We start from the raw sequence: 22,759 nt of genomic DNA on the forward strand, positions 1-22,759 counted from the left end.
AACCCTCAGGATGCTGCAGAGTGGCACCAGGAGAAGGAGAAGCTGGCAGAGCTGCTGCTGCACTTGCTCTCAGAGGGACCTGCACCAGTAAGCGCCAGGCCACAGCGAGCCCGAGTGCTGCAGAGCCCAAATGTCCCATGGGTCCCTGCTGTGCTGCAGTGGCCCAGCACCACACGGCCTGTGCTGCACTGATCACAGGGCAATCCTTGATCTAGATGTTCCTGTGCTGTTCAGAGCTGGCACAGTCCAAGGACAAGCCTTGGCTCCTAACCCTGTCACTGCCAGCTCTGCAGCACCCGCCCAACCCTAGCACATCTCTGCCACCTTTAGGTGACAAGTACAAGCAGAAATGGCCGCATCACATCACTGACACGCAGGCCTGTACCAAACACACAGTGTTCCACCCCCAGTTTTCCTCCCAGGCCCCACAGGACAGTACCTCATACTCTGGCTGATTTACCACCCCCTGGGAAATCAGCAGCTCTGCATATTTCTGCAGCACTGGCTTCTGCTTCCGGATTTGCTTGTACATCAGGGGCTGCGTGAACATGGGTTCGTCCATCTCGTTGTGACCATTGCGCCTGTAACAAACCTGCCAGGAACAGAAAGAGCCTTTGAAAACAGCTGCTTGCAACCCACAGCTCCACAAACAGTCAGAGGTACCTGGGTCGCTGTGCTAGGAAGGGTCCTAAACAGGAGGGACCCAGTGCAGAAGTGAGGGTAGGCTCCACACAGAATGGCACCTCTCCAAGTGCTATTACAGCCACGTTTACCCCCTTTACATCACCTCCTCCCTCCTCTCATGTCAAAAGGGTCAGACAAGCCCTGAAGAGGCTTGTCACAGAACCACTGTGAGGGTGGTGGTGCACTGGCACTGGTTGTCCAAAGAAGTTGTGAATGCACCATCCCTGGCAGTGTTCGAGGTCAGGCTGGACAGAGCCTTGGGCAACATGATCTGGTGAAAGGTGTCCCTGCCCGTGGCAGTGGGTTGGAATCAGATGATCTCAGGGTCCTTTCCAGCCCAAATGATTTATGAGGAGAAATGTCACCTTTTAGAAAAACATCCCAAGGGGCATCAGCAAACACCCACAACAGAGCCACAGCTTTAGCTTAAAGACTTGTGCCACATTTCTTACCAAATCCACCACCACGTCCTTATGGAAGGTGCTCCGCCACTCTGCGGCCACATTGCACACATAGACAACAGCCTCTGGGTCATCCGCGTTGACATGGAAAATGGGCGCGTTCACCACGCGGGCCACATCGGTCGGGTACGGGGAGGAGCGAGCCATGCGGGGGTCTGTTGTGAAGCCGATCTGCAGCAGGTGAGAGGGAACAGGTCCGGCACAATGGTAAGGATTTGGAACACAGCTCCTTTAGGGGACACCAGTGGTGAAGCTGCCGTGGCGTGGGGCAGCTGCATTGGATCGGCTCAGGAAAGCGCCAGAAGCAGTTGCAGCTGAACTGGGGATTCCCCCTCAGCTGCACTGCTCCATTGCAGCACAACCCGCATGCCAGGCACTGCAGCCCGACCCGGTCCCTATGCCTGGGACATCATCCCGCGGGAATGGGCTGGTCCCAGAGAAACGTCTCTTGGTTTACATGGGGCAGAACAGAGCAGCCCTGCCTGATCCCACACACTGAGCATCAGATTACACCACCTCTGCACCAGGCTGGATGCACAAGCTGCTACTGCGGAGCAGCTGGGTTTAACATGCCCCTTGCTGATCCCAGGATTATGGCTCACACCAGGAATGTTGGCTGGGAAACGGTTACTGCCTGCTGCCAGCTACCACGCAGAGCTGAGCCTGCGGAGGCTGGCCTGCGAGGCACCCCGTGAACACAGGGGCTTTGCTCCTCACCTGGTTGTTCACCACAACGTGGACAGTGCCATGCGTGGTGTAGGAGGGAAGGTCACTCAGGTGGAACGTCTCATACACAATGCCCTGCCCAGCAAATGCAGCGTCCCCATGCAGGAGGATGGACATCACCTGGGAGATATGAAGCCACAGCAGTCAGCAGGGGCTCTGCCGGGGCAGCCACCAGGAAATGGAAAAAGTCTCATCCCCATGAGCCTTCAGCATCCCAGAAAGGACACAGAACAGCTCATCAATGCATCCAGCACTTTCTCAGGGGATGGGAGTGGAGCCAGCTGTGGCTGGCACAGCCACAGGAGCAGGCTGTGGCCACGAGCTCCCCCCCTGAACAAGGGCAACACACTCGGGGGACAGCACCCGATGCACAGGGGCTGGGAGGTGCGTCCCATTCCCAAACACACACCTCAAAGCAAAGCCTTTAACTGGGGGAAAACAAAACAAATTGCCTCTTTCCCCCACCCTTTAACCCCAGAAGAGCTTTGGGCAGAAGTCATTTGGGCAGTGGCTTAATCCAGCTCTGGTGACATTACTTTTGCTCTGGTACCCAGGGGCTGGCTGAGGACACTGTCTGCCAGACAAGGACAGAACTTGTCTATTTATATCCAGCCCTTGGGGTGTAAGAGGAAGGGAAGCTCTTTTGATCTCACCTTTCCACTTCTTGCTGTTGGAAACAGGTCTGTGATGAATCAGACCACAAATAAACCCCCCCCTCCCGCAGCCCATTCCCTGGGTGCAGACAGCTGCCTCCTGCTGCCAGCTCCAGCTTCCCCAGCCTCAGGAATGGTTATCCCTGGTCACATTGAGATCTTTCAGCTTGAGGTTCCTACTGCAGAGTCCCCCGGGCTGTGATGCTCAGGTTGGCTTTTGGACGCACCCCGCATTTCCGTTTTCCAACCAGGGGTTTGGGCGTTTGCTGCTCCCCGCAGCAGAGCTGAGTTCAGCGTCGGAGGAGAAGGCGATGGAAGCTCAGGATGGGTGAGCCCTTACCAAAGTTATCCCCAGAGACAGTGGGGAAGGATGGGGGAGCAAAGTCAGGGTGATGGCAGGGGAAGGGGCACAGCAAACCAAACCCAGCTGGGGTTTTTTCACTTTCCCTCCAGCCTGCCTCCCACCAAACCCCATCCAGCCCAGGCCACTTCACTGTGGGTGCTTCAGCATCACTCACCTTCTTGCCTTCCGTGTCCCCACAGTAAAACTGCTCTGCTTTAGTTTTGCCTTGAACAACAGGATCAGCTGCTTCCAGGTGAGAAGGATTTGCCACCAAGGAAAGGGTAATGTTCCTGTCGGTGACGCGGTTAATCCGACGGTGGTACATTCCCAGGTGGTACTTCACATCACCAGAGCCCTGATGGACAGGAGAGGAGAGTCACCCCCAGGAACATAAGTGGCTTTTGGAGCATGGAGGGAGACCTCAGGCAGAGCAGCGCTGACCCCAGGGGCTGGAAAAAAGGACCTTTCCTGGAGGTCCTGGCAGACAGCAGCAGGCACTCACTCCAGGAGCTGACCTGGCACCCAGCAAAGCAAAAGGAGCTCGTTCCAGGTGCCAGACCACCAACAAACTTCAGACACACATCAAGCCTATCTAGGTAAGGTCAAAGGCACAGGGCAAGAAGTGTGGCACACTGGGGAAGACACTGGAAAACAGGTAACTCTCCCCCCAGCTCTGCCGGCACTGCGGCAGTACAGCCATCACTGGTACCACTCGCAGTATTGCTGCTGTTCCCAGTCAAGGCACCTTGACACCCCAGGCTGCTGCTTTCTCGCCTCAAAACCCCACCTGAAGGGCACAGCAGGATAAAGTCAGCTCAGGCCAGTTTTCCAAAAGCCAAGTCATCCCAACTTACAATGCTGGAAGCTTTGGAATATGAATGCATTGCAGTCACAGACCCTGCAGCACAAGTGATTTGAGCATCAGGGCTTTTGGAGCTGCTTTAGGGCCCAAGGGTACAAGCCAGCCTCTGCTCCTGGCCACCCTCCCCTCATCTTGTTGCACTGCTTTATGCCTATGGAGAGCTGCTGGAGATACCAGCAGCAGCCAGGGCACACGTCACCCCCAGGACAAGCAAGGACAGACCAGCGCTGGCACCGACAATCCAGCTCACGCTGCAGTCATAGCCCTTGGGGACCACACAGGGCCAGGCAGCAGCAAATCACTGTGGGCAGAGGAGGCTCACCTCATCAGCAGCTTCCAGCTTGGAGTCGAACTGGCAGAAGATCTGCTCCAGCTCTTTCCTGATCACGTTGGCAAGAACATTGAGGCGGCCCCTGCAAAAGCAAGACCGCTGCTGGCAACCAGCCGTGCCAGCCTGGTACCAAGTGCTGACAGTGACCTGCAACCCCCCACATCACACAGAGGCTGTGTCACAGTTCTAGGGTCACTCAAGGAGGGGGCTCCCGAGGAGGAGACTGCAGACTCCTCAGCTCAGGGCTGGACCAGCCACCAAACACTGCATGAACACAGCACTGATGCTCGAGCCACCACCCCTCTCCAGAGGAGGTGATAAACGAGCTGATGCTGAAAACACCATGATGAGCAGAGAGCAGGCATGGCCTGAGCTCTCCAGCTAAGGTTCACCACCAGCAAGACCAGTTCAGTAATGGCAGAAACCAGTGTGCCTCCCAGTACTGAACCCAGGCAGTGGCCCCCTCTTCAGTGCCTCAAGCACAGCCGTGAAGAAAGCAGGGTTACCTGTGGGGCATCCCCATGATAACATAATCCACTCCCTTCTCACTCGACTTATCAATAATGGTCTTTAAAGCTGGGATCAGCACTTCACAGCCCTCCAGGCCAAAACGTTTCTCTGAAGACCATTTCCGATGGAGGAACTCCTCAAACCTGGAGGCAAAGGGACAGAGGGTTCAGTGCCAGGGCTGCAGGGCAGAAACCAGAGGAAGGATAGGGACTGCACCAAGGGAGCCACAGCACCAAGTGATGCTTAAGCAGGCCTGCCCATCCCCCCACACTGTGCTGCATTTAAGCCTTATTTTTAGACCTTTTCTTTCAGGGTCAGCCTGCCAGCCCCAGCAGCTCACTGGCGTCATCCTGCTGAGCAAGCCAACCACGACAGGCGACGTCAAGATGTGACTCAGGCGGTGATCACATTGCTCCAGCTGGGAGCAAGGGAAGCTAAAGAGAAGGGGAAGCCCCCCCGGGGTACCTGGTGGAGCGGACCAGCCTGGCCAGCAGTGTGCGCTTCTCTTCGTTGGTGAACTGCATGATGCCCGGAGTCTCAAACTTCCGTCGGATCCACTGGCACTGCTCCAGGTCGTTGATAAACATGAACTCCACACCAATGTGCTGGCAGTAGGCCATCTGCGCCACAGAAGGAGAAGGGCTGTGAGAGAACAGCCAGAGCTTTAGTGCCAACTCACCCCCTGCAAAAACAGGCACGTGGGGCATTGTATCAGGCCGTGGGGCCACGGACTCCTTCATTCCACTCTTTAACCTTTCAGCAAGACAAAGAGCCTCCTGCACCAGTGGGGACACGAACCCTCTGCCTGGCATCCACAGGGAGCTGCCCCAACACCAGTGAGTGCTGCCTGTGACAGCAGCCTGGGGGGACCCTCAGGCTGTGCCCAGCAGCCAGCACTGTGCTAGCCCTGTTTGGGAAGCCTGGTTTGAGCTGTTTTCCCAGGAAAGGGGATGCTGCAGGGGACATCCTGGGATACTGTGGGGCAGCTCGGACCTTGCACATGACCCAGCATCAAAATGTTTAATTCCCTTTCCCCAGGGGGCCCAGGATCAGACCCTCAAGTCCTTTACATCCACATCAGAAGCGAGATTTTTCCTTCTCAGTGGCATCAGCTATAACCAGGTCCAGAACCTCAATTCATACGGCAGAAAGAGAACCAGCCAAACCTCCCCCAACAAATAAGCAGCCTGTTCTTGTAGCTTATCTAACATGTTGATGCAGCTTTTCTTCTCCCAAGGTCAACCTGTCTCAGCAGAGACCATGTGAGTAAGCCTGCAGCTTGTCTGGGAGCAGTCTGTGCTCACAGACCTGTCAGAGCAGGCTATGGAATTTGGCAAGAAAGGGGAAACTGGCTGCAAGAGCTGGAAGCCCCAGCACCAGGGTGGAGCCGCTCCTGCCCCAAGCCCCTCCAAGGGGCCACCATGCAGGGCAGCAGAACTACTGCAGCGTATGGAGGGGGAGTATCCCTGCTTCCAGCTGCTTCTGTGCTCTCCCAGCACCATTTGCTGTGTTCAACTGGAAAACATAGCTGGAGAGGTTTCCCAATATGCAGTATTGAGTGCCCTGGGGTTTGCTCCACCTGGGGTAGACCAAACATGTTGCCCCAATGCAGCATGAAGCTGCAGGTGATCACAGATGAGCAGGTAACATGGGGCAGCCGCTGCGAGTGGGGCAAGTGCTGAGGAACGGCTCCCAACCTGAAAAGCTCAACATGTGCAGGTTGGCGCAGGCTGTGGGCAGCAGCAGGGCCCAGGATCTTCAAAAAGCAACTGCTCTGCCCCTCGTGCAAACAGGTCCTTGAGAGCCCCCCGGCCTCCTCACCTCCAGCCGACGGATGATTTCCCGGAGTGGAAGAGCTGATTCATTTCCACCGATGAAAGTGGTCGTGGGCAGGTGGAATACCTTGTCGAGGTCAGATTCATCCAGCCCGTAAAAGCCTGCAGGGTTTTCCATGGGTGGGACAAGCAAAAGCAAGAGAGAGAAGGAAGGAAGGGGGTTGGGGGGACACCATCATGCAGGTACCGGGTGCAATTGGGAGAGGTGGGGAAGGGACAAAAAAAAAGTGGCATAAAACCAAAAATAAGCATGAAGGAGGTTTATGTGGATAAAAAGCCGTAATTAAACCAAAAGACATTGAGCACAGAACCACAAAATTATTATGAAAGGTAATGCAGGAAACAAAACACAAAGCAATATATATATGCATGTAAATCAGCAATTAAAATCCAGGGTGAGAGTCAGGAAGTTTTGTAGCCCCAAGAACAGAAAAATTACACCACAAATCATAACAGAGGGCAAGAGAAAAGAAACAGGAATTGAGGAGGCACCGAACACAACGGAGGTGTCGCCACATGGTAGGAATTAAAAAGGAAGAGTCAACACGGAGAAGGAAACAGTTAAAACAGACAAACCCCAAAGAGGGAGAGAAAGAGAAGCAAGAGAAAGAACATGGCATCAGGGCTCTGCAATGGACTCTCCTGAATAGCTCACTGGGAGCAGGGCAGCCAGCCGGCCCCACTGGCATTCTGCTGCCCAAATACTCCTTCACCCCAATTAACAGCCTTTTAATTAGGGGTTTAACCTAGGGTTCAGCAAACCCCATCCTTTTTGGGGCTGGCACCTTGTGGTTCATAGGCGGCTCCTGCTCATGGCACACGGCACTGTGGGAGCTGGGCTGTGCCTGGAGCAGGGCTCGGAGCGGAACGTTGGGGTTTGGAGCTGCAGATGAGCCCCACCACCATCACCCACAGCTGGTCCCTGTCAGGGCCCGGCACAGCTCCATGGTCCCCCAGAGCCATTGGAGGTGCCTCAGCACCCACCAAAACTCAGGGTTGTCTCTGGGGAAACTGAGGCATGGAGGAGGAGGGACCATGAACTCACTGAATCGATGCAGCGAGGCGAAAGCAGAGCTGGGGAGGAGACTGGGGAGTCCCAAGACCCTCCTGCAGCAGGAGCTTGGCTGGAAGGGGGTGGATGAGCAGAGCTGCCTCTCAGGCTCCTGTTCATCCCTCCCAAACTCTCAACGGAGCCAGGGCTCAAGGTGTTTCCTAACCCAGGGCAAGAGCCACAGAGGAGGCAGCTACCACTGCTCCTCCAGCTAGGCCAAACCAGCCCAATGCCCCAGCTGGGGTCTCTTCATGGGAGACTACAGGGGATACCAGCCCCTAAACAGTGCAGGGCAGTGTACCCACCTTCCTCTGGGCAAACGGAGGCAAAACCTGGCCCCTCCAGAGCTGGCCCTCCTTGAACTTAATCTTAAAAGACTCTATCCCTTGCTCTCTGGTCAAAAATGGAGGATGAGCTGGAGATGGAGCTGTCCATGTCTTGTCCCTGTGCAGCCTCGAGGAGGGTGCTTGCTGGAGCCTGGGAACACCCGCAGCAAGCCTGGAGCGGAGGTTTCCCTGGCTGCTGCTGCCGTCCATCCATCCTTCGCCCAGTATCACCCTCCTGCACGCTGCTAGTTGCAGGGGAAGGAATTAAAGCATGCCCTGGGGAGCTCAACTCTGGAGCCGTGCCTGGGAGCACTGAACTGCAGTGGCAGGAGCTGAGCGGTTGGCCTCATGTCTCCAGGACTTCTCTGCAGTTCCAACCCAAACAAGTCCTGGAGAGAGGCAGCATTAGTACAGCACATCCCAGGTAAACTGCTTGGCTGGAGGTTTCAGGGAAGCCTCAGGAATTTGCTGTGGCTCCCAGCGCCACGGCACAGGGCTTCAGCTGCCTCTGCCATGCCAGTTTGAAGACTCAGGCATGCTTTGGGGGGTATCAGATTTTACAAGGAGTTTACAGGGCTCTGAGCATCTCTGCTTCTGCTTTACTGCAGCCTGACAGCTTTTTTGACAGTGCTCAGTATTTATAAGCAGCAATACCACCACATGGGGGGAAGGCTTGGGACGCACCAAAATGTGTGCTCTAGCAAGCCAGGCATGCAAACACAACATGGGAAAGGCCAGCGAGGGGCTCTATTGGGGGTCTCTACAGGTGAAGCATCACTAACCAAGCACCTACATCATGACTTGTAGCAGGACAAATGAAAAATAAACACATTCCAAAACTCAAAAGAGTGGTGCGAGACAGGAGGGGTCCGGTCACTGGCGTGGTTCATGCCCAGAATAACCTATTCAAAGAGAGTCCTGCACTCCAGAGGGTTAAAGGCTCATTAATTGCATACCTCCTACTGTTAACACTCTCAGTCGCTCCTTGAACACTGCGAGGTCTGGGGTGGGCAGGGAGGGGGGTGCACAAAGGGAGAAGATAGAGAGACGCAGTCAAAGTTAGTAAAACAACCTAGAACTGTGAAAACTAGTCATGGAAAGCACAAGTCAACAAATTACAGTGTTTCAAATAGAGAGGCAAAAGGTTGGGATGAGGATGACTATGCACTAGGTGGAAAAAGAAATCCCTGTGGAAAGTCTGGCAAGAGGAGTGAGGAGCAGGGAGGGAAAAGGGGGCATCAGACACTGGGGAGCAGTTGAGCTGCATGGTTTGATATCTCCTCTCCTCCTGCCCATCACAGCATCTCCACTTCCTACCATCAAGACATCCTTCTGCCAAGCTGCACCCAGGGGAGCATCATCTGCAGCGCACGGGCTGCCTCCCACCAGCATCTGCTCCAAGGAGGATTTCAAGGTCACCCCAAGGAGGCTCTGCTGCCTCCTTGGATCACGAGGGGAGATCAGGAAGGGGATCAGGGTGTTCAGGAGGAAGACCAGCAGCACAGGAGGCAGGCACACACCACACTGCGTTTCTTGAGTGTGTCATCTGCAGAGCTGCATAGGTGACCCAAGTGCCTCAGTCTCACCCGGGTTACAAGAAGGGCTCTGGACACACTTCTCCTTTGGTTGGTGGGGAAAGATTTCATGTTCAGGTGAGACCTTTGGTGAGCAAGGTCGCAAGACTGGTCAGGGGAGATGGCAGCGCTCCCAGCAAAGCTCCTGCAGGGGCTTGCCTGGCTCCTCCCGAGCTGGAGGACAATTTCCATCAATCCCCCTGGGCAAGAGGCAGGAGCAGCTTCCATGGACAGACACTCAGACACACACCGCTTTCCAAGCACCACCTGCATGTCAGCATGGTAAGGTGTTATTTCCTTGGACAGGTCACATCAAGTTCCTGCAGTCATCTCATCCTTCTTTCGCACCACTTACCATGCCAGATCAGCTGCAGAAGACCAAGATGAGACTACTTTGGTTTTTAAATAGAGGAGACAAGAGAAAGAGCAATTTGGTGGCTCCAGCCCCACCACTCCTCAGGCCGAGTACCCCAGTCCACCTTTCTTTTCCTCTCCCTTACATTTTCTCCAAAGCTCACTGCTAAATCCAAAGAGAGCTTCCAAACCAGACACAAACCAGCTGCTAAACAAAAGGCAATTGAGAAGAAAGATCAACTTCTGAGATTAATCATGCAACTCCTTTGAATTACAGCACTGCCTGGCTATGGTTTAGGCTGTTGGCAGCCAAGCTCACACCACAAAAGCTGACCTTTAAGGATTTCACTGCTCAGAAACAAGATTATTTCCAAGTTTCAAAACCACTCCTGTTATTAACTGCTCTGTCAAGTGTTAAGAAATACTCTTTCAAAGGAAAAAACAGCCAGAAGGATCTGCTAAAAATCGGCTTTCTCTGCCACACGCCAGCAACACCCAATGTTAGGCTCGCTGGAGCTGTGCCCACACTGCACCAGCACGACTTTCCTCCCCTCCTGCTGAGCACTGGTTGCAAGCTATGTTTGCCAAATTGTATTTTAAGATTGATCAGTTGAGGTTTTCCAAGATAAGGATACCAGGGGAAAGTCTATTCAGTATAAATCATACCTACAGCAAGATAATAAAACCTCCTTTGATTAGACGCAGCCATTTGAGTATGGGGTCTTACCATGGGACACAACCCCAGCATGAGCTAGAGACTGATACCAGCACAGCTTGTTCCCAGGGCTCATTATTTCCTATGAATTCATGGATTCCTGGTAATTAAATCAACACCAGGAACAGCAGTGACAGACACGTTAGTACGGAAGCCACAAAGAAATGGGAATTAAACTTAATGCTTGGCTCAGACACATTGATCACAGGCTGAGATTCTCTTCCAGCCAACCCTACACAGAGGCCATGCCTGAACACTTCCCACCCTGGTGAGATGGGCTGGGTCACACTGCTGGTCTCATGACCATTCGCCCTGGGGGAGCAGGAGAAATGGAGCTCATTCCACTTCACCCAGATCCTGTTCCAGCTGCAATGATGCTTGAGCCCAGCTCTGCCGCTGGGGCTGCGCAGGAGGACCTGCACTTGGGTTGCTCTGGGCCCCTGGACTCTTCTTCCTCTGAAGCAAAGATGCTGCTGGAGCACACTCTGCTTCAGAGGAACCACAGGGACAAAGCAGAAGGAAAGTCCTGTGAAGCGACTTTCCTTATTGAAGCAGCCCCATAAGTTCAACATCTAAGTGGAAAGCAGTAAGGAGTAGTGTCCCTCAAGGGTCCATAACGGGACCAATGCAGTTTAGTATCTTCATCAATGGCATGGACAGTGGGACTGAGAGCACCTCAGCCAGGCTGCAGATGACACCAAGCTGAGTGGTGCAGTTAATACACTAGAGGGAAGGGATGTCTTCCACAGGACCAGGACAGGCTGGAGGAGTGGGCCCCTGTTAAAGTCCATGGCCCCTATGAAGTCCAGCAAGGCCAAGTGCAAGGGTTGGGGCAATCCCCAGTCCCAGCAGAGACTGCGGGATGGATGGATGGATGGATGGATGGATGGACACCAGCCTTGCAGAGAAGGACCTGGAGATGCTGGTGGGTGACAAATTGGACATGAGCTGGCAATTTGCACTTGCAGCCCAGACCCCCCCTATGTGCTGGGTTGCATCCCCAGAGCATGAGCAGCAGGTCGAGGGAAGGGATTCTCCCCTTCTACTGCACTGTCCTGAGACCAGCCTGGAGGTCCCTTTTCTCATGAGGGAGAAGTTGCTGTAACAACCTGCAGCTGTCCAGCTCTGGGTTTCATGCAGACCCTCCTCTCAAAAGGAAAACGTCCACCAGGCACAGGGCTTCAGAGCTCTCCTCTACTGCTCTGCTTCACAAGGACTGCAGCACCCACTGCATAGGCCAAAAACCATGAACCAGAAAAGAGTCTCCTCACTCTTTCCTCTGACCAGCCACTGGGAGCGGCTTCAAAGTCACCTACAAACATCTCCTTGCTCCCCCTGCAGTGCCAACCACAAGTACTTGTGCCCTCTCCTGTGTCTGAGTTCATGGCCATCATCTCCCCTCCTCTTCCAATCAAAATCTCACAGGCATGGGGCTTGCTCCAACTCAGAGCCAGCCGGCTCCTGAGGCGCAGCCAGAGCTTGGTCCTTGGGACAAGCACGTCAGAAATCCAGATCTCGGAATGAAGCAGCTTCCCCATCATCCAGCAAGCTGGGACAACCAAAACCTATTTTTTGCCTCTCACTTGCTGTACATGTAATCCTGCAGGAAGGTCCAGCAGGTCCAGGGCTGGTGTCCCTGTGCTGGCAGCTGAACAAGGAATCAAGGTGGTTTACATGCACCGTGCGCTCTGATCGGTTGTTTCAGTTGTGCGAGGTTAGTAGTCATTACTGCTGCTCTACTCTAAGTTAGAAGCATGCCTCTCGAGCACTTGTAGTGCCAGGGTGACGACCCCTGGAAAGCACCAGCAAGGTGACAGAGCTCAGCGCCACAACCTCGCTCTAGCTAAAAGAATGGCAGCGTACTACAGAGACCAAAGTGTAAAGCACGCTGAGAGGCGCTGAATTTAAGCACTTCCAGATTAGGATTCCAAATCCTAGGCACCACACACGTTTCTGTGCAACACTCATGCATCTTTCGCTCAAAGGCATTGGGATCTCCACCCCTCTACTCGGATGGGAATGCATCCCAAAGCTTCCTTGTTATGATCACTGGCAGGGCTCAGTCTTGGAAAAAGGGGGCAATTGCAGGATTTACAGATGCTGTGGCAAGCTGGGAGTGAAGGAGGGCAAGGCATCGCTGCAGGGACACACCAAGAGGCGCTTCTCAGCCCCAGTGAGACAAAGCCAGCCATTCCCCTGGCTCTCAGGGCCCCAAGAGCAGCAAGGAGCTGAGGGAACAGACCTCCAGCTCTCACCAGCACAAAGCCTCTCTGTTTTGCATTTCCAGAGGATGCAATAGCTTCCACTCCTGGAGGAGTGAGTTCAATGACAGTTAACTGGCACCCACTGGAGGAGGAACATGAGCCGAGCAATAGCGTTTTGGCACAGGACCCGTTTGCCAGGGCGGCCGGATGGGGGCAGAACTGCTCCGCAGCAGCCAGTTGACTGGAAATTTAGAGTGATCATTACTAAGGAAACTTAAGACCTTTCCCCCCTTACTGATGAAGCAATCTACCTACAAAGCTATGAAAGAGAGAGGAGCTCAAGCAATGCAGCACTAACTGCTCTCAAAGCCCTCACCCAATTTGTCTGTGGATGTGATAATATCGGCTGGAAGGGAGGAGTCCAGATCTGCATCCAAGATGCCCAGTGGGTCGAGTTGTGCTACATGATGCCCTCGAATCTATGAAATGAGCCAGGAATGGAAAGGAGAACAGGTACCAAGAGGGAGAGGGGAAAGGGAGAAAAACAAAAGAGGGGAGGGGTAAAAAAGTTAAATTACATTAGAACAAATTTGCAGAGTAATTCTCACCAACGTTTGAAGAAACAGTTACTGGCGCATCATCAAAATTTACACAACTAATGCCAAGAGGATCAAGCTTTGCAATGTGATGACCCCTGACCTGGAAGCAACAACACAGATTAGTCATTAACACATGTTAATTGCAGAAACATTCCTTACCATATAACTAAAAGGCATGCAGTTTCCCTCTACATGTGCTGCAGAATCACAGAATCCCAAGGGTTGGAAGGGACCTCAAAAGATCATCTAGTCCAACCCCCCTGCAAGAGCAGGGTAACATAGAGTACATCACACAGGAACTTGTCCAGCCAGGCCTTGAATATCTCCAACGTAGGAGACTCCACAACCCCCCTGGGCAACCTGTTCCAGTGCTCTGTCACTCTCACAGTAAAGAAGTTTTTCCTGATGTTCACATGGAACCTCTTAGGCTCCAGTTTACACCCCTTACCCCTTGTCCTGTCACTGGACATCGCTGAGAAAAGCCCAGCTCCATCATCCTGACACCCACCCTTTACATCTTTGTAAACATTGATGAGGTCACCCCTCAGTCTCCTCTTCTCCAAGCTAAAGAGACCCAGCTCCCTCAGCCTCTCCTCATAAGGGAGATGTTCCACTCCCTTCATCATCTTTGTGGCTCAGAGCTACCCCAACTTCTGGCTGCAACTAAAGCCTGGAGAAGTTTGGTTTACTTTCAACAGCAGCACATAGGTGTGAGTTATCACCAGCTTCAAGGACTGCTTTGCTTTGCCTGAAGCCATGGGGAAGGCAATCTCCTCCACAGCAGAGACCTTCCAGAACTGAGATCCACGGGTCTCTCACCACTTTTTCTGTGTCCAACCTGAGCACCTCCTCTCTACAGATGCAGTAACTCCACACCAATAGTTTCTTCCTGAGCACCATAGCAACTGCAGAGTTCATTTTCCAGATTTTGGCAGATCTAGGTGCTCTCTTGCCAACAAGGCAGAGGAAACCAGCATTGCCACCAGCAGCAGTAGCTCCAGAAAGGCGCCTGAAGCACATGTGCCTGTCTGTGCTATAGAGGCCAGCAGCTCACAGCATCCTTTTGGAGAGGGGACCCTACAGCAGGACCAGGAGCACTCTTCTGGGAAGCGGCAGGTGCGGAAATACCAAATTGCTCTGGCGAGGAGAGCCAGGCCAGGAGTCGCCACCTGGGTCTGAATTCACATCAGGAGCCGCAGAGGTAATGAGGAGTTTTGCTTTTCCTTTCACAAGACAAAGTGCTCACAGATGGATCTCAGCGCATCTCACTGGGCAAACTCCATTTATCTCGGCAGCAGCCCTCTCCAGTTGGCATGCCACAGCTTATTTCTTGACAGCTCCTGCTCTGGAAGCTTCAGGCTCAGCTCAGCTGGGAGCGGGACAGGAAACACGACTGCCGTGGTGCTGGCTGTGGTGCTGCCCTTATGCTGTGGGAACGATGCTTCCAGCCATCAACCCTGTTGCCATTTAGAATAAGCACTTGTATACAAGGGGATTACTAAACCTCTAGTACAAACCACGCATACTGATCTGACTTTCTTTACCACAGAGGCATTCCTATCCAGAGTATCCCCAGAGGGTTTGAGGAAGGGATTTTTGTGGTTTTACCAGCCAGAGCCTGAAACCAGCCATCGGCATTAAGGCAAACTGCTAAGAAAGCACCAATCCCCTGCCCTGCTCCCTGCAGGGCCAGATGACAACATGCCCCTGAGCACTGCTGGCCACATGGTAAGCTCTTCTTCTAGGCCAGCTTTGTCTGAGAACTGTTTGCTAGTCTGTCTTGCAACAAAGCATGGGGTTGGCCCATCATCTCGCAGTTGGCAGGACACATGCTCAGCGCATTGTTTCCCATGGCCAGGATGCTCTCACCAGGACCAGGAGGGCACTTTACCCAGCAAAGAGTTTTGAGCTCGGGGTATCCAGTGGCTCTGAGGTCGTCTCAGCAGTTTGCAGGTGTGCAACAAATCCTCGGATTGGTGTGACGGCAAAGAGAAGGTCTTTTCCCCAAGGAGCCATGCTGGTTGTTAATTCTCCACATGCAACGCAAGCCTCCTAGCCCCCAACCGAAAACAAGAACACAGCAGACACCTGCAGGAAGCATCACGCTTGCAGGCTCTGACCCTGATGGTGACTTCAACCACCTGCACAGCTGACAGAAAAGCAATCCAGGAAACCACTGGAGAGGGCTGAGGACAATTTCTTAGTAGAGATGCTGGAGAGCCCAACCAGGGGAGAGGCAGTGCCGGACTTGGTGACCTCTCCGATAAGTTCTTCTGCATTAGTGAGCGAAACTGGCGGTAGCCCAGGCTGCAGTGATCCCACCCTGGTGGAACTCTCAATCTTGAGGGGTATAGGACAGGTAGAGTCAGGACCCTAAACCTCAGGAAGGCAAACTTTTGGCTGTTTCGGGTGCTAGTGAGTGGGATCCCTTGGGACAGTCCCCTCAGAGGCAAAGGGGTGAATGAGAGTGGCATAGTTCTTACGGTGCAAGAGCTCCCAGTCCCGACATGCAAGAAGTTGGCCAGGGGAAGCAGGAGGCCAGCTAAGTGAAGTCAAGACCTCTGAGCCAAACTAAAACCCAACAGGAAGATGCACAGGCAGTGGAGGCAGCGATACACATCTTGGGGAGATTACAGGGATATGGCCTGAGAGGGCAGGGATTGATTCATGAAAACCAAGGAGCAGCTGGAGCTGAACTTGGCTAAGGACATGAAGAGTAACAGGAAGGGTTTCCTCAGGTACACTGGACAACAAAGGAAGAAAAAGAAACTGCACCCTCCAATGACCCAAACAGGAGACTGGGCTACAGCCAGCATGGAGAGGATGGATCCAGCTCATCCAATTAAGAAGTAATTGCCTGCTGGTTTAAGTATGTTCCCCATCACAGGTAGCACTTCCTCCTGCCTTCCTACTCTTTCATACCTCCATACACTGCACTGAATTTCCCCACTACACCACTGGGGCTGCCACAGTGATACCAGGGTAGGAAGGGAGCTGCATTTCTCACTGAAGAGAGCTTAGAAAAATATATTCAAGAACAATCACGTCCCAGTGCTGCCACTCAAGAGACTGAGGAAGTGATGGAAATGCAGAAATGGTTACAGGTTTTGTGTTCAAATTGCTGCCTTGGAGCTGCTGCTTCCAGTTGTTTGAACTTGGCATCTGCTCGCTTATTCCACCAGTGAGAGCTGTGTGGCCTCTAGAAACAGGTCACCAGGATCCACTCGAGCTGGAGCAAGCTGGCAGGGTCACCTCCCATGGAACCAGTCACAAGGGAAGACGCAGACAGTCACAAACAGGTCCCTCCCTATGGAAGAGCAGGCAGTGTCCCAGCACTGACGTCAGCTCCTCAGCTCCAGAGGCAGGCAGGGCACGGGCACTTTCAAACCACAGAGCAGGGCCAAGCCTGGGCACACCTCTGGACTTGTCCAGTGCTGCAGTTCTTGCCTTAACCTGTGGCCCTGTGTGCTGGATTTCGTCGTATCTGAGCAGGAACATGACCTGCAGCAGGTGCTTCTTTGCAGGAACAGGGCCCTCCTCCACAGCACCTGGGTTTGCTCACTTCTTGTCAAAGCCCCAGTGAGAGATCCCACACTTGACAAACTGGAGTGGAACCAAGGGTGAAAGGATCGCACTTTTAAATGTTCTCTCGAGTTAAAATACTTGCTGGCCATCCCCTAGCCGGAAGATGTTTCCTTCCTGCTTGAAACTTGTGTCTCCCAAAAGGCTGACTTCAGCAGCATCAGTCTGAGTTGCAGCCCAGCAGCATCACCGCTCTCCTCCAGGTTGCAAATCACAAGATGCTTCCTGAACTTTTATTTTAGGACCTCAGAAGTTCTTTCAGCAACACAGGGGAAGCAGGATGGGTGTCCCACACCACTGCTGAGCATGGCGGGAGCCCATAGCACAGGAGCATCATTCCGCTTCCCTGCATTCTAGTTGCTCTGTTTGGGTGACAATAGCTTTAATCTTCCTATTGTCCAGCAAAGCCTCAGCTAAGCTTCTGCCCAGGCAAATCAGCAGCTCCTCTTAAAAACCAGGCAGCCCAGCAGGCATCCAGCATGCTCTCCATGCCGAACACATGCACCATCTGCACTAACCCAGATCACCTCTGCCACTGCATGTCCCTATATACAGGGCAGGCTCCTCCTCACACAGCCTCCTTACCTGATAAGCCCTGATGAGAGACTGCACTGCAAGATGATCCTCCACCAGTTTATCTACGTTGGGCTGGGCCTGACCCAGGAACTGGGCCTGGGTCAGCGTGGAAAGGCTGGTACTGAGTGGAGGGGGGCTTTGGTAAGCAGTGCCTGGAGCAGCTCCAGCATTGGCGTTGCGAAAGAAGATGTCCCATGACTAGGAAAAGAGAAAGAAGAGAGAAGGCAAAGTCATTATCCACGACCCAAACCCCCCCTCACTCAGGGTTACCGGGGTCTCAGCTCTATTGCCAAAGCAGGAAGTAATGTCCCCAGGGACAGAGCTGCCTCCTCCCTGCGCCCCAGCTTACACAGCCGCTGCTGGAGGCATCCGCTGCCTTCAACAAGAAAGCACCAGAGCTCTCCTGCCATTCTACTGATGCCATTATCCTTCCTCCCATCCCTCTGGGTTATTTCTTTCGGCATGAGACCATTCCCAGAGCCCTCCTCCCTCGGCAGCAGCGCTTGGGACAGGACATGGTGACACCCTTCACCCACCTTGGCTCCTGAAACTGCTACTCAGAGCAACAAGCCCTAGCCTGGCTCCAGGCTCTCATTTCCTGCTTTCAGGGGACTGCCCCCTGAACACCCCCAGTACTTTCTGAAATGCTTTTGCCCTGTAATCAAATATCTCCTCCTCTTTTTCATGGTCTGAATGGCCCAAGACCCAGCATAAGCCACACTGTCCAGCCCTGAACCAGCAGCCTGAAGAGCCCAGAACCATCCCAGGCCAAACCCAAGCTGATCTGTCTGCTGGGAGAGGCAGCAGCAGACCTGGGGAAGGGAGACCAGCAGAGCAAAGTCCAAGCCACATCCTCCTGTCACGCTCTCACCCCTGCCACTGACTGATCCCAAAGGACAAGGGCAAGGCAAGCAGCATTCATGTCCCAGCATATACCTGAGACTGCAGCTACAGCAAACAGATCCTGTCGGGTTCCATGCTGGTTTCAGCCCAGGGTCTCTCCTCCATGCACCCTGCATGCCCCAAACCTCATGTGTAGAGAGGATCAAACCAACCTCAGTGACGGTGCTGGAGCAGGGTCAGAGAAGGGCAGCGGAGCCGGTGCAGGGCCTGGAGCACAGTGTGATGGGGAAGGGCTGAGGGACCTGGGGGGTTCAGTGTGGAGAAGAGAAGGCTCAGGGGGGACCTGATCGCTCCCTACAACTGCCTGAGAGGAGGATGGAGCCAGGAGGGGCTGGGCTCTGCTCCCAAGGAACAAGGGATGGGACAAGAGGAAACGGCCCCAAGCTGCACCAGGGCAGGTTTAGATGGAGCTGAGGAACAATTCCTTGCCCAAAGGGTGCTCAGGCATTGGAACAGGCTGCCCAGGGCAGGGCTGCAGGCACCGTCCCTGCAAGTGTTCACACTCCCTCAGTGCCATGGGTTAGTGGTGGCCTTGGCAGGGCTGGGGAACGGCTGGACTGGATGAGCTTAAAGGTCTTTTCCAACCTGGTCGACTCTGTTCTATGATGCAGGGACAGGCAAAGCACTGCCCTGTCAACCCCACCATGTTTAAATCATGTCAAAAAGAGCCACAAGAGCAACTCCAGTGCGGGTTTGGGGCAGAAAAAGCAGCTTTTGCACCCCTGGTAGGGTGGCAGGGACTGGAAACCTGACCTTTGCCAGAGGAACGCCAGCCCTCCCCCTTCCTCCATCACATGCTCCAGGAAGCTATTTCCAGCCCAGATTTACCCAGACACCCCATCACACACTTGCACAAGGTGAATATATTTAGAAACAGGTCATGCTGAAGGAATATAAATAAAACCTGGAATAATTTGGCACCGTAACTGATAAATAATAGCTCCCAAAAGGAAAGAGGGAATAAAAACCACCCAAAAAGCAAAGATAGAAAACACCCAACCCTGCTTCAATTGCTGGCTGCTAAAAGAAGGTTCATTAGGAAAAGAGCTGCTTTTTGTATGATCTTTACTCCTGGCAAGAGCAGCCCAAGCCCCTTCCCCTTTCCAGGGCCACGGGTGCCCCCAAAGCCATCGGCTCCTGCAGGCAGGAGGGGCAAACAGGCCAGGATGGGCTCCGTGCCCTTGGGACAGGGAGGAAAATCTGGCCGGCTGCTTTGCCAGGGGGTTTAAAGCTGCTTTAATGTACTGGAAAATAAAAGGCAAGAAAGAGCATGTGCTGGCCCAGGGAGGGCACTGGCAGTGGTGCTGGGGGGTACAGGGAGGGATTCAGGAGGCCTTTGTGACCTCCCCCCTTCTGACATTCAACATAAACCTCTTGGAGATGGAATTTGCTTCTGTTTTGAAAGAAAAAGCTCATTCAAAGCTCTCCAAAAAAGGTGTGGCACCAGCTCGGTCAGTTCAGGCACTTTCACCAAATGCTTTATTGCCCAACCTAATTACAGAGTATTCCAGGCCAACCCTGTGAAGGCTGTGGCCCTGATAAGCACCATGAAAACATCAGCATTCAAGTTCCTGGTGTGGCTTTGAATTCAGGGCTATTCAAGAGCCACCCCGGGGGGTTTCTGGTGACCTGTGCAGGTGCCTTTGGAGCTCACCTACCCTCCGGGAGAGGCTGACCAGCCCCAGCTTTATCAAGGCCTTACTCCAGCCCTTGCTGAAGGCAGCAGCAGTAAAAAAGCTCATTGGGTTACTCCCCTCCAACCCCCTCTGCGCCCACAGCAGCCCTGTGAGCGCTCCTGGGCTCTTACATACATATATATCTACACACATATATAGTATGTATAGGGTACAATGTATGTTTTGGGTAAAGAGAGCTCAAATTCCCCTCATTTTCAGACCATCCTACAGCCGCACATCCCACCACGGCCACAGCACAAGGCATTTGCCGGCCCAGTGTTCCCAGCAGGATGGGAGAAAGCAGAGTTCAGGCTTTAGAGGGTAACCTGAGCTCAGTGCTGACAGCAGAGCTCACCGCAGGCCTCTCCATCAAGAACAGCCCCAGAACAGCTCACCAAGTGAACGCAGCATCTTTCACTTCGTTCATCAGCCTTGCTTCCTGGAGAAGGGTGTGAAGAAGCTGTTTCCTCAGAACCCTGGCACACACGGCCAGGGCAGAGGGGTGACATTTCCCATCCGCTGCTGGGTGCCTCAAACTGGGCTGGGGCTGCTCCAGGCTGGGAGGTGCACAAGGGAGATGCGGCCTCTACCTCCAGGTCGGGCTGGGTCCCTGCTCCTTTCTGCTGCCTTGGACTCCAGAGGACAGAAAGCACTGACCAGACCTGCCCTGTGTGGTCAGTGAACAAGGCCACACATCCTGCTTTAGCAGCGAGAGCAGGAGCAACATTCAGAGCTTAAGGCTGGGAGAAGCCTGAACCAAAGTCACAGCAAGTAACCTGTGCTGAGTAGGGGTCAAGCAGCTATTGCTCAGCTCGTGCTCTGCACATTCCCTTGTCTGTAAACGTATGGACCATAACATAACCAAGGAACTTCAATTCTCCATGGCCCTCGTTTCCGAAGACAGGTATCGAAACCCAAACAGTTCAGACTCTCAAGGAGATTCCTATCAAACGCAGGCCGGGCCCATTGCAAGCACAACTGCAAAGGACACAGCAAAGGCACTACCCCAGGCCAGGCGCTGAGGTCTGGCCTCACTGCAGCCTGTGGGCTCTTGACATTGTGTCATCAAAGCTGGGCCACAAGCGTTGTGTTGTGGTCATAAACCCACTTTCAGTATCAAAATCAAACCACTGGCATATTAAAGACTCTTTGATGCACATACCTATGGGGAAAGATGTATCCCTTCCATAGAATCAACCAGGCTGGAAAAGACCTTTAAGATCCTGAGGAGCAGCACGGGCTGTGCCAAGCATCATCAGCATCCAGGCCTGCACCAGAGCTGGCATAGCAGGGGCAGGAAGAGAGTGTCCCTGCTCCCTTGGGAAGTGATCCCCGGAGCAAGGAGCCCTCCAGCACTGATCCCCGCACCCCCCCCACCTGCTCCTCCCGCAGCAGGATGCTCGTACTTGCTCATCAGCCTCAGAAACCAGAGTTCAGCTGATGGCCTGAACACAGAAAAAAAAACCCTAAACCAGCTTGTTTTAGTTTTTAATCTTTCCTGCTTTAAACAAGCACCCAAGTACTCCCTGCAGTTTAAACCACCAGTGTCTATACAGAGGAAGGGAATTCACTTTGCTCAGCCTGCATGGAGCTCTCACAGGTTTCACGACAACAGCAAAGAAACCCCAGCCCTCCCCTGGCTGAAGTCTTGCCCTCACCAGCCAAAAGCATCACAGGGAGGAGCTGCAGCACGGATCCCTGCCCAATGCAGGGGACAGATAAGCCACAGCCGGCTCTGATCCTGCACCTAACAGGATGGAGGCCAGCGCTTATCAAGGACAAGGGTGTCACACTCCACTGCTGCTTCAGCGTCACGCAAGAGCAGATATAGGACCAGGGCTGGCCACAACTCTGATCCCACGATAGGAGTTCAGTGTCCTAGTAGGGACAGAGCGAGCCATGGTGAAGTGCAGAGGAGAACAGGGCAAAGCCAGGAGCTGGGAAGGGATCTTGGCAAAGGTCACAGGAAGGAGGACGGATACACCCAGGTGAGATGAGTCATGGACAAGGGCTACATCAGGGAGCAACAGCAAAGTCCATGCCAACTCAGGTATCAACCCCAACAGAAGTTTGGGGACCTGGAGCTGGATTTCATGGGATCAGAATGGTTTGGGTTGGAAGCAGTCTTCAAAGACCACCTCGTGAAATTTCCCTGGTCCAACACCTTTTCTGACAAGCAGGATGCAAGCTTGATTTTGTTTATAAAGCAGCCCAGAGGACTCACTTTTTACATTACTAGTGTCAGCTTCACTTCCTGGTGATGATGAGACCCTATTTCATTTCCACACTGGTTTTCCAGTGTGAAAACCAGCATTCTCAGCAGCACTGGAGGCAGAAATCTCATGTCAACTCCTGCACTGCTCTCTGAGCACTTACCATCACTTTAAGGGATGCTGATTTCCAGAGGTGACTAACACATATTTGCAGTTCTTCACCATTAACATTGGACCAGGGCCCTGGGGAGGTGGTGGGAGCTTCACCCTTGGAGGTGCTCAAAACTCCACCACACAATGGCCTGATTGAGCTCCTTCAGCCACAAAGCTGGGTGCTGCCTCGAGGACAGCTATACCAGGGCAGAGGCTCCAGAGGTTTCTTGCAACTGAAATTCTCCTCCAGCTTCTTCAGCCAAGCATGCATGAGGAGTCCGATTCAGCACTGCACACACTGTCTACCTACAGACGAGCTGATGAAGCTACATGGGCTACGTTAGAGAGGTGACAAGGCCAGAAGAGCTCCCAGAGGCCTGGCCTCACAATCCAAATGCACTTCCCAGCCAGGTGCCCAGTTAATCTTG

The 22,759-nt window shown here is 53.4% G+C and overlaps 1 protein-coding gene across 14 annotated transcripts in view; it reads right to left on the reverse strand.

Moving 5' to 3' along the window:
- The window catches only part of OGDH (oxoglutarate dehydrogenase), a 32,988-nt gene that overhangs the window by 4,856 nt on the left and 5,373 nt on the right, over positions 1-22,759 (reverse strand). For 3 of the 14 annotated variants that reach the window (XM_080634577.1, XM_080634571.1, XM_080634578.1), the window contains exons 3-13: positions 17,396-17,584; positions 13,006-13,108; positions 8,739-8,783; positions 6,392-6,507; positions 5,036-5,190; positions 4,567-4,713; positions 4,052-4,142; positions 3,043-3,222; positions 1,863-1,991; positions 1,137-1,316; positions 440-592 (exon numbers count right to left, since the gene is read on the reverse strand). In XM_080634577.1, coding sequence (XP_080490703.1) covers positions 440-592; positions 1,137-1,316; positions 1,863-1,991; positions 3,043-3,222; positions 4,052-4,142; positions 4,567-4,713; positions 5,036-5,190; positions 6,392-6,507; positions 8,739-8,783; positions 13,006-13,108; positions 17,396-17,584 — 1,488 coding nt within the window. Of the gene's footprint in view, positions 1-439; positions 593-1,136; positions 1,317-1,862; positions 1,992-3,042; positions 3,223-4,051; positions 4,143-4,566; positions 4,714-5,035; positions 5,253-6,391; positions 6,508-8,738; positions 8,784-13,005; positions 13,109-13,237; positions 13,329-13,917; positions 14,528-17,395; positions 17,585-22,759 lie in introns of those variants that run through there. The other 11 variants (XM_080634576.1, XM_080634581.1, XM_080634579.1 and 8 more) reach the window with 11 other exon arrangements.

This window comes from Psittacula echo (assembly GCF_963264785.1).
Source record: "Psittacula echo genome assembly, chromosome: 25".
NCBI lineage: Eukaryota > Metazoa > Chordata > Aves > Psittaciformes > Psittacidae > Psittacula > Psittacula echo.